At 34.9% G+C, this 12,040-nt stretch overlaps 1 protein-coding gene across 1 annotated transcript in view; it reads right to left on the reverse strand.

Annotated features, from left to right (window-relative positions):
- The window catches only part of LOC140164860 (rho GTPase-activating protein 17-like), a 113,068-nt gene that overhangs the window by 19,980 nt on the left and 81,048 nt on the right, over positions 1 to 12,040 (reverse strand). Inside the window, 7 exon segments of the mRNA XM_072188238.1 lie at positions 3,762 to 3,845; positions 5,260 to 5,429; positions 5,663 to 5,808; positions 6,078 to 6,157; positions 9,913 to 10,029; positions 10,376 to 10,456; positions 10,971 to 11,052. Coding sequence (XP_072044339.1) covers positions 3,762 to 3,845; positions 5,260 to 5,429; positions 5,663 to 5,808; positions 6,078 to 6,157; positions 9,913 to 10,029; positions 10,376 to 10,456; positions 10,971 to 11,052 — 760 coding nt within the window.

Here is a 12,040-nt window from a genome sequence, read left to right on the forward strand (position 1 = left end):
CACCCTCTTAGTGTGATTCCTTGTGGAGCGTTGAAGAGTATTTCAAAGAAGAAGAAGAAGAAATTTCATATTTTTGATAAAAGAAATTAATCTGCAAGAATTGTTTTGTACATCAACATCATTTAGTCAGAGGTTTCCAGTGGTATACAAATTTCAACTTTTTTAGACAAGTGGGGGGATGATGCCTCTTTAATATGCATTATAATATTTGGAAAACACATTTTCTTATATCTTTTATAACCAATTATCAAAATTAACATAATATATTTCATTTATGAGCAAATTTTGAATGCTTAGACTTGTGCCAAGTCTTTGAATTTTGTGACTGCAATTGTTTTTGACCTATTTCTCCCCAAACTATTAAAAAAGGATTAAGATATGGCTATGTTTCATTTGGCAAAACAGAGTAATATTTTTTCAATCCTAATAAATTTGTGCTGCATTTTCTGGAATAGGAGTGAAAAGCTATTGTTTTTTTTTAAAACAAATAATGAATTCTACAGCAATGCAGATAAGTTTTCCCACTAGTGTACGCTTGATCTGAAATTGAATTCAGATGAAATTAAACAAAGCACGCCTCAATGTTTGTGAAACACACAATCTTTAAAAGTAATCACTAATTTTTAACCATCTACTTCCCATGTTCTGAAGCTTTAATAAAGCACACAAGCAGTAATACAGCAAATTAAGAAAATCGCATTGTTTTCTAATTTAAAAACAATTATGCATAAAATACCGCAATATGAAAATTAGCATTGTGGCAAACTCATCTCATAAATGTTTTTTATTATCATGTGAATTAGTATACTCTGTAATATATAGGAATGTTTTATTACACAGGTCAGAATGGTGACTACAACAAACTTACTGTATGTGTATAAACACTTCATATCATCATGTGAGTAATAGAAAGTTGCATTTGTAAAAGCAAACTTAGGTCATTTTAAATTGAATTACATGAAACTGTGGATCCTTAGGAATAAGGCCAATGCAATCTGAGTCCAGCCAAAATATACTATCTGTCACTTCTGTATTTACACTAATTGCAAGCGATCAAACTCAGGATTGTTCCATTTGCAGACCAAACCTTTGTGTGAATTAGATTAAAATACCACCACAAATATTCTAATAGAGATTTCTTAAATTACTGATGTTAATTATTGAGAACAATAATTTAATTCACAAATTAGCTGCTCCTGGTAGGCAGTAAATGGTCATGCAGTCATTAAATATCTGCATTACTTTTTGTGTGATAGCTATCATCCTATTGTCTTATCACTCATGAAAATTAAGTTACAAAACAACATATCCAAAAATCACTTTGCAGAAAAAAGGAAGAGGATTGAGCCATGTTTCATCTGGCATAACAAGATACTATTTTTACTAATTCCAAAATATTAGCATTGTATTATTCTAATATCGGGAGTACAATAAGCCTGTTGCTGCAGATACAACTTTCTTGCACTCACATCAGGCTCCAACAGAGAATCATAATGGATTTGTACACTTAGGTTTATGTACTTAGATGCATTACAAGTGATAGTGAAACTAAGCCCAGATATTAACTGATACACAAAGAAATATATATTAAAGAGAAAGCACTGTAGCTGCTGCTTTATAGTACAAGACTATTTCATATTAACATCTATATCTATGTTAATCAAAGTTGTATCACACATACTTGTACTAGGGCAATTAATCAGATAGTGCAATCACCTGATATTGTTAATTTTACTAGTTTTAGTAAGAGATACATGTTATGTGAGAAAAAGAAAATGACTGCCCTGTACACATAGGGCATGCCTCATAATGTGAACTTAGATCACAGATCCAAATTAAACCAGACTTAATTATTTGTGTGAGGTTATCTTGGTTTAGTCTTGGTCCCAAACTGCATGTGGCTCCTTCTTCACCTGAGCAAACCATCTAGTAACATGCCGAGGCTCAATACTTCAGCAGGTAGCTCTTAGCCCCAATATCATAAAAGGGTTTATCTTCTGATTACAATACTAACCATTTACTTCCTTATGCTAGGGTTGAGTTTAGCTTTCTATTTGACTTACATACTTTAACAAAACAAAGTATCTTCCTCTTAATGTCTTTACAAGTTACATTCTTTATCACATGATCAAAAAAAAAACTTGACCCAAGCTATGACAAAAGGAAGTAACATACTAGTGAAGTAAATAAAAGATACACCCCTTGACCATATTAGGACTGACTTGCCATAGATAGGACCTGGGAGTACTCTCTGTCATACTCATGCTTTCAACCTTTTACTCAATGATATTTTCTTTTGAATTTTTTTCTTTGATCTAAATTCAACAAAATGTCACTGTCCACATACACTCACAAAATATCAAGCAATTACAACAAAAGGGGTAATACACTTGAGATATGACATGCTGGGGAAGACATGCTTCATGCAGTAAAGATGTTATACCATTAGATATCTTACAACACATATCAATGACAACTAAGAAACTTGCTTTCATTTCTTATGACAGTCCCTCCACAAAGGAATGGGCAACTCATCAGTTTGGGTCATTTATTGAAAGTGAATGAAATATTTGCAGTTAAAACCAGGTTTCCTAGTTGCAATGATATCTGTTTTTATTACTTTTGTGAAACATGATATAGATGCAACATTTCTCGCACAAATTATCCCATATTACAACTTCAAACAAAACAGATATTGAAGATGACATTTGTTAACAGGATGGAAAATTTTTAATGTTAACATGCTACATATGTTATTTGTCTATGTGTGGTATCCCACTCCCAGTGCATTATGGTGAGCCTATAATCAATCTGAAACTAATCTGGTGACCACATGATTCAGTGCTTTGTGCACCATTTCAGTTCCTCGATGCAATGATGCCAGTGCTTTATGTCTATAAACAATACTTTCATATTGTGCCAAACATCCCAAAGTGCTGTTGTTTATGGTGAATATTCAGAATCAGTTAACCTCTGGTATGGTGACATCCAACCCTTGGTGCAGACCCCTAGGGTATTTGGTTTTTAATATGGATTAAAGCATGTGGACATCCAGGCACAATTTTGGCACACACACTTGCAAACATAGTAAAAGGGGACACAGCCACACTGAACATGCACACACTGGTTTCCCTTCAGTGTAATGCCAGCTTAATCAAGACAATAATCTTTACGAAAGCACAGAAAATTATTCTTGGGATACATGGGAGTTTTGCATATCGAGGAGTTTGCTTGAGTGGCAAATATTCACAAAAATATAGCAACTTCTTTGGAGCAAAAATAAGCGGGTCTAACTTCCACAATTCCATCTATTCTAATATTGCTTTCCAGACACAGAATTGCCTAAACTTTCCCATGCACAACAACAACATAAGAACCATGCATGCATGATAAAGACTAAGTAAAATTGGCATAATTTTCCACTGGGAAAACAAGGTTTGAATCCAACTTGATACTAGACTTACAACAAGTCTCTTTCCATGCAAACTAATTCAGCATCCAACACAAGATCCACAATTTTGAAATCAAACTTCCCAGAAATCATTTTCATTTTCAAAACATTTATTCAAGAATGCCTTTTTTTTTTTTTTACTAACTTCCTCATGCAAAAACAACAATATGGTTGCTGTACAAAATTTTAACGACTTTTAATCTTCAAAACACGATGCAAATAATTTTCAAAAGTTAAATATTACAACAAAAATAATCAACCAGAAACACAAAAACTTAAAATTGGACTCCACTTTTGGTGTGTTGGTTACCTTAGCTTTACAGATGCCAATAATTTTCTGAGTTCTTCTTGTTGTTTAGAAAAGCTGCTGAGTCTACGTAAACGTTTGGTTGCCCTTAAAAACAAAACGGCTACACAATTCATATGTGACACCCACAATGTATCCCACAAATGCTTAGTTGGATTCAACAAGCTCCTATATCCCTATCTAACAACATACACTAGTCAATTTGAAATTTGAATAGCACTGTGGGAAAGCTTAACATCATGCATTTTCTATCCCAAGTGTATACCACACTTCAAAGTACTTTATCTAAATCACCCATATTGCATTTTAACCAGCTACCACAAAGTGACCTTACGTGAAAGACTGAACTGAATTGTGGGTACTGTGCCTATGTGAGTTCACATGCAGGTGAGTTCTCAAACAACCGGCCACTGGAAAGACAGTTTTCTGATTTGCAATGCATATGCCTATCATATATTATTTCAATATGATGGTTATACCATACCAAATCTTGTTTTTGTTTCCAATTTGTTTTTCCTAAATTTCACAAAGTTACATTTTGCCAAACTTTACACATGCACTGAGAACTGACAATGGGCATGCACATTAAATCAACCTTATTCCCCCTTAAAATATAGGCCTAAATAAATGGCTGGAAAGTAAAATATGAATTGATTTATTTAATGATTAACTTTGAAAACAAAATGAGTGAGTTATGGTTAATGATTATGTTGATGGTAACACACAGGGATATATAAAACTGAATTGCACTATATCATGTTCACTAAGTAGGTTGAAAACATTATTCATTGGCAGTTTGGTGTGGTAGAATTTAACCACTTGTCCAATTCTAGCAAGGAAGGAGTGTCTTCACACATAAAATGAAAGATGATCTCCTACCTCACTAGAAATAGGAACAAGGGAAACAAAACCACACAAAACAGTTTCAGTTTCCAAGTAAAACAACTAGCTTAGACACTGGCTGATGCAGTTAAAGGTGATGAGGTTAAAATCCATATTATGCATCAACTTGAATGTACACCAGCCATGGCATATTTCATTCATTCTCATCTCCTGGCAACAACAACACAAATCCTGAACAAGATGGTACATGAACAATTTTGCATGTAAATAGCCAATCTTTTACAGGAATGACAAAATTCAGATCAAATTATTTATGAAATAGCAATACTCAAACTCTTTCAAAAAGCACTTAATTATTTGCTTTTTTTTTTATGAAGCAGGGTCTTTTAAATATGGCACCAGAAACATGTATTTATATTTTCAGTCCATTTCATATATAATATAAAACTCTTTATCACCTTTGTTTGTTAATTTGGTTATATTTTTTTCAATGCAAGCTGCAAGAAGCCTACTTGCCTATGCAAGGACTATGTTGAAATGCCTGGAAAGATATCATGTAGCAGAAGCCAGCACACAGTTGTGACCTGTGTTGATTCAATAAATTGACCACACACCAGCCACTGCTAAGCTAGCATTGTGTCTATGTTAGTATTCTTACCTATCCCTATCTGGTACTGCAGGTGGTGTTCCATTACCATCTTGCTTAGCGGGTTGGCTAGATGATGGCGGTCTAGCGGGTGGTTTGGATTGCTGTTGCAATTCTACAGCTAATTGAAGAGCTGCTTGAGATGGAGGTGACACTGGTGATTGAGATACTGATGGCAGGGGCTAATAGAAATAAAACAATAAGACACACATATGGGCAACAACTCTATAACAAGTTCACTTGACTTCAAACCTATGGCCTCTTCCTGACCTGTTGGTATATCCTTAGTGCAAGATGACAAGCAAACAAAAAATCACACAATAAAATCCCCCCTCCCCCAACCAATTGAAATTGATATACAAAGTTGCATGCTCTTTTACATGAAGGATAAACTTTTAACCTTTGGTGTACTGACCTGTTGCGGCCTCTCTGGTCTTTCTGGTGTGCTTGCATTTGGTGTGGTTGATGCATTGAGTGGAGGAGGCGGGCTTCTCATATCAGGTTGGTCCGGCGACAATGACATGTTGGCTTCTGTGTCTTCTGGCAAGTCAAAATTAATATCTAGGAGAATCGGGGGACAAAGTTAACAAAATTTGATGAAACTATAACATCTTATTTTATTCAAAAAATTTCACAATGTCAGCCATGAAAATATGTTGATTCACCTGCATTTCCAACATACTACAATTTCCAACATACTTTTGAAGTGCTGCAATGTCTTTTAAAACCAAAAAATCCAACCCAACTACATGCATTGATGAGTGGAAAAGTATGATGATAAATATTTGAAATTATGAGTGAATTATTATGACATCCACTCACTCACTCACCTCCAGGGAAGAACCAATCAGCGTATGCTATAAACAATTCTACCACCGCTGAAGCTATACCAGTAGAAAGTACCGACACCCTGTAAACATCAACACATTAACAAGAAATTTCAAAATTAATGATGGAATATGACCTGAATGATAAACCCCATGAATGGAGTATTGCTATGTGTACAATGCATCACATTTTATTACAATTCAAATCCTCATTAGTAGTGAATATTATTTTAATCTATAGGCTGCAACTGACCAATAAAATAAATACTTATTTGAATCAAATATTGTAATCTCAAATATTCAAGCATATGTCAGATAGCAACATATTACAATTCATATACAGATGTTCAGTCAAGAGAAGCAAGAGTAAATATACAGGGTAGTATGGGTTACTGGTTAAGTAGATGATGAGGCATGCACCTCACATAACCGATGAAAACATGTGAATAAAGATGGGAGGGACACATGGCATATGGACAGAAAAGAGGAAAACCACTTATATGTTAATGTTAGTATTGGGTATATGTTGGAAATTCAAATAATTGGTTTTGGTATCACAAATGTCCAGAATAAGAAGAGAATGATGTACCTGAATCAGATATGTAGTATTTATGGGTATAGATAGTTGCAGTATTGCATCATGCTTGCTAACCTAATATATTGTTCCTCCTAGGGTTGAATTTAACACCACTCAGATTTTCAGAAAATTAGGTATTAGTTCTTGTTTCTTATTTTAGCAAACTTAATTAGTCTCTATTAAGGTGGGACAATTAGAAGGTACATCATATGCACATGTTCGTTAGAAGGAGTATTTGACTAAATATATAGTGTTCATGCAAACATCCAGGTTGAAACTGTTGAAACTGTTGAAATGTGCCTTTTCTCCCCATGACAAAGGAATTAAAGGGTCAGGTCATCCTGTTATAAGAAAAATAAATTATCATTTGGGCTATACACTATTTATGACAACTTGGGATCAAACATGTTTCAAAAAGTCACATATTTCATTATTTTGAATATTGTGTTTTACTTCTATTTCTAACATTCCTTTCTATATGCTACAAAAAACATTACTATTCATGCAGAAATTTGACTACACTGGGGTTTTCAGAAGTGTCCTTGAAAATGCATCTACTTAAGGGGTAAACCCACCTGCTGGTTGACCAGTGTCCTGACAGAACCACTGATTGGCAATCAACTGGTTCTAATACAACATGATTAAACCACAGGGCAGCGGTCGTGAACCGGCGGTTGGGTCTTGAAGGCATTCCTAACATGCTAATGGGGCAGGTAGAAGAAATGCATGGATATGGGCAGGCTTCAATATCATGGATTCAGATTCCATGTTTTAATAATTGGGTATTTCTAGTATGGTCTGATGACTTTCAGACATGCACACAATACAGAGTCATACATCAAGAGATATAATACATCTTTGAGAATGGGAACTTACACAGCTAAATCAGTTGGAGTAGTACACAGACTTTATTCAAAATAAACAAAAAAGTTGTTATAGGTTAAAGCGATATTGTTAAAATGAGGGTTAAGTTATGCAAAGCTATTGTAGCCATTAGCTAAAATGAAGGCAAGTAATAAGACTTCAGTGTAACTCAATAAAATGCTGTCCGCCAGGAGCAATTTTTCATGGTAATTTTACAATAAGAGGTGGTAGGCAAGAATGGTTGTGGAATCAATCTAGAGATTAGTCCCTCTGTCATCTTAAACCTATCCTCCAACATGGCTGGCTTGTACAATTCTGGTTGGTATATTGCATAGGGTCTTTTGTCAGGTAAAAGTGCTTTAATCAACATTTATATAACTGAAAAATCAGGATAATTTATTCAGGCAAGAAACTGATCTTACAGGGATACTAGTCTTTATATTTTACAATTCCATTGGACTCAACACCTGAAGATGCCAGGCTGCTCAGATTATGGAAGAATAGGCTAACCATCCCAGATGCCACCAAGATGGAAATCATACCATCAGAAGCCTTCCCATCTGGTGCAAAGAAGTCTGTGATGTAATAAACCTTCTCAGAATGATGTTGGACAATGCAAGGTATCTGCTGCCTTGCCTACTCTGGGATTAGACTTATACAATGCATGACCTTGCACAGAACATATTCTTATGGGCTCAAAGATGTGTGCAGTAATAGTCTTCTATGGTGTGAGGACACAAAAGATGAAGATAACACTACAAGGGAAATCCTGCAACTTGTGAATTGCCCAAAGACACTGTGTGGGTTCATACAAATCTTATGCACTTCTACAATTTCTAATGGTGTAATATAGTGGTTTGATGTGATACCATGTTCAATTCTTGGTCAATTGTGCAAGCTTTATTGATTAATATACTTTGCTTTCATAAATACATAAATGACATTGGCCGGCCAGTAAATGGAACCTGTTCCGTGTGGCAGGCAGGCTATTTCAGTTGAAATCCATACACCCCCAATGGCAGACATGTCCTTAATCTTTCACACAGAAAGTGTGAATTTCAAATAGGGTTACCTGAATAATTGACTCCATTTGAAATCTACACCACCTGTGTGCAGATAATATCATGTCTTCCATAGGGGCATATAGATTTCAAATGGAACAGACCAATAAATTTGGTGTTCAGATTTAATCTGGTCAGGATGGACATCATATTTAACTTCCACTTCAGGATTTGAAGCAATTTAGATTCTTGGACCCACTCAGTATTAAAGCCATATTGTACAATCTTCAAAAATGATTTGGTTAATTTGCTTCAAACCTATTTTTTGGCATAAATTGTAATGTTTACAAATGTCCCAACTTTAATACACCTAATTGAAATCAGCCGATTACGATATAATATCGTAATTACAACATTAAGGATACGATACACGATTTACCGACAAGTCACTCATTTCCCAATGCGATCATGAATTTTGAAGAAAAAAAGTTTCCCCAGGCTTCGATGGGACTCGAACCAACGATTCCACGCATCATTGATTATCAATCATGTTCTTTACCGCTCGGCCATGGAGGCAGATGAACAGAGGAGTGTAATAATAAAAGATAAATCTCATATGTTATCTTTAGCCTTTTGTTTACATAAAAAATGATGCATTTTGTAAAGATTGGCTGTTTTATGCATAAATAGCTAAAAGCGTTTGGAAAAGGCCTCAAACAAATAATAAAGACACTGATACGATGATGAAATTGCATAAGTTGGGGAATATCTGCGTCACAATGTTTTGTTTTGATTTTAGAAATTTGACCTTAAAATTTACGACGTTAAGATATTATCATTCGAAGTCAACAAAAGATATTTCAACAGTATATGGTCACATTCTTTCTCTAGAGTGTTTTGAACATGTATGTGAAATAGCTTCAACAACGTTCGCTGCATAATGGTCAAAACAGCCTTGACCTAAAAAAGGCGAGAGGTGCCATATTCTGATTCAGGCTAAATTCAAAATTGGTATAAAGCGTATGGTTTTGAACTATTACAAAAATTCATTTTGTCATTAAAAGAAATTGTGTCTGGCATGAATTACACTACAATTTTTATTCCTGGGGCTCTTTGATTTCTTCAAATATTTTTTTTTAATTTTAGTGCGAATCCCCTGGCTCTCTATATTTACGCACAAAAGATCGCCTCCCCTTAAATCCCCACAGAGCTCCATGTACACAGCAAAGACAGCCAGTGTGGTTTATTTCATTTAACCTTATTATTTTGGCTTAAATTGGACAGAAACCCACCCTGACAGTTACTACTAAATCATTTATAATGGCTTGAAATTGATTCCACATTCATGGAATGTCATTTCTTAAATCTTCATATTGTACATTACCAAATATCTTACCCGCCTTCTTCTTTAGACCAAAGTAGATTAGGAGCAAACACTATTGACAAGTTGGCTGCTGTCATCTTATTCACATCAGATCTCTTAACCACTCTATCTAAAAACTTGATAAGATATCTGAAAAAATAATAAAAAAACAAAACAAAAAACAAGTAGAAGATTAGTAAATTATGTGGGGTGTAAAATGTGGCTCTCAGGCTTGTATGGTTTGTAAACAAAATGACCTAAAGTAACCCCTATATGACATCACATCAATGAATAATGTACCCAAGGGTCATTGTGATCACTGAAATTCATAAAAGCATGTGTGAGAAATTAACAAAAGAATCCAATGGTTAACATGTTTTTGCGAAAGGTTACTACTGACTATTCTTACCATACCTCTGATTGGTTTAATACATGATATATCCCTGTATGTAACCAATCAGTAGTGCCATACCACGGGGTTTGCCATGCAACTTACCTAAAGTTATTATAGTTTGGCTTTGGCAATTTGTTTATAGCTTTCCATAATGCTTGTAACTTCTGATCATTGTCTTTGATGCTAAAAAGAAGAAATAAATAAATATATAAATGTTTTATGACAACACATACAATGAAAACAAACCGTATCAACTCCTCCTAGACATATTGCTCAATAATTAACTAGTGTGTTGTTCAAGTTGTTTAATGTTGAAATATTTATTATTACACCTCATAAATATTCATGAGCAAATCATGACCCAACCTATTTCACCATGGTTTGTAAGATGGACGCACACAAGCTACTTTTCCTTGTTGGCTATGGGCCTGACACCTCAAACCCACAGAATAAACCTGTGGGAACTATCCCTATTTCCCCAATATAAACCATATAGTATTTGTACACCAGATTTGTACATGTATAATATTGATTTATGTATGTATTGATCGATTGATGCTTCCTACATATGCTAAAAGCACTTTATCACAGTATGATACATGGCAACTCATCTATAAATGGACTCATCTATATCCTATAACTATTTTAAAAAGAATTTGGATAGTAAAAATAATGTGGATAGTAAAAATGCTCTTACCTTCCTGCTTGTATAAATTCATCATAGAGTTTAAATGTGAGTAAGGGTTCCGGTAGGTCTCTCAAGTATTGCTTAAATGCCCCTAAAAGAAAGACAACAATTGTGTCAACTTTTGGTCAACATGGTTTTATTCACAATGAAAGTAAATTGCTGCAAACTTTTGCGAGGCGTATTTCTGGTATGTTGATGTGCAGTTGAACAACTCAACAAGAGCATATCCCTTCAGCAGCCACTCACAGACATGTACACAGTGAATACATGATGGTTTACAGCAATCTACATGTACACCACACCCACCGACTAGGGCTGCATGCCTTCAGTTTTTGTAGTAGTCGAATAGTTAGTACCAAATAGTCATGACTACAATGACTAATTTTGGAGGACAGTATCTGAACAAATGCTCAAGATAACCCAGAACCCAAAATACATAAATGAGCACATAATTGCACTTCCCAAACCATTTCATTATTTATCAGGCAAGGTTTATGCTCACAAATGAATTTTGTAACATAATATAACCCAATTTCCATACAATGTCATGTATATGGACATAAGTTTGCATACCTTTGAGTTTTTAAAACATAATTGCCCCTTTCAAGAATGCTACTGTATTTGAAGACATAATAGGTACTACATCCATCCACTGCACCAAGCTTCTTGTGTGTTCATTGTTGTATACAGATTTCTCATGTGTGTGTATCCTTATTTGCCAGTGGCGTAGATTTCTTTTTGACATTGGGGGATGGGGTTGGTAAAAATTTCTTGAAGTATAGTGAATCCATCACATTTTGGCCACAGAATAAGTTTATGGCACAAATGCACGCGAACAATTTTGGCAGATTGAAGCTAAACTGATGAAATATGGTATAAATGTGTGCGAAGCGCGAAAAAATTTGCACTTTTCCGCCTAAAATGGCCAAATATGAGGATAATTTGATCAGAAACTCACATATAAGGCGTCAACATTGGGGGGGTGATTGTATGGACCATCCCCTGGCAAAATATTGGGGGATTTATCCCCCTGTGATCGCCTATGTTATTTGCCAAATAAATCCATACCTTCAAATCCC

The sequence above is a fragment of the Amphiura filiformis genome, chromosome 11 (assembly GCF_039555335.1).
Source record: "Amphiura filiformis chromosome 11, Afil_fr2py, whole genome shotgun sequence".
Taxonomy (NCBI): domain Eukaryota; kingdom Metazoa; phylum Echinodermata; class Ophiuroidea; order Amphilepidida; family Amphiuridae; genus Amphiura; species Amphiura filiformis.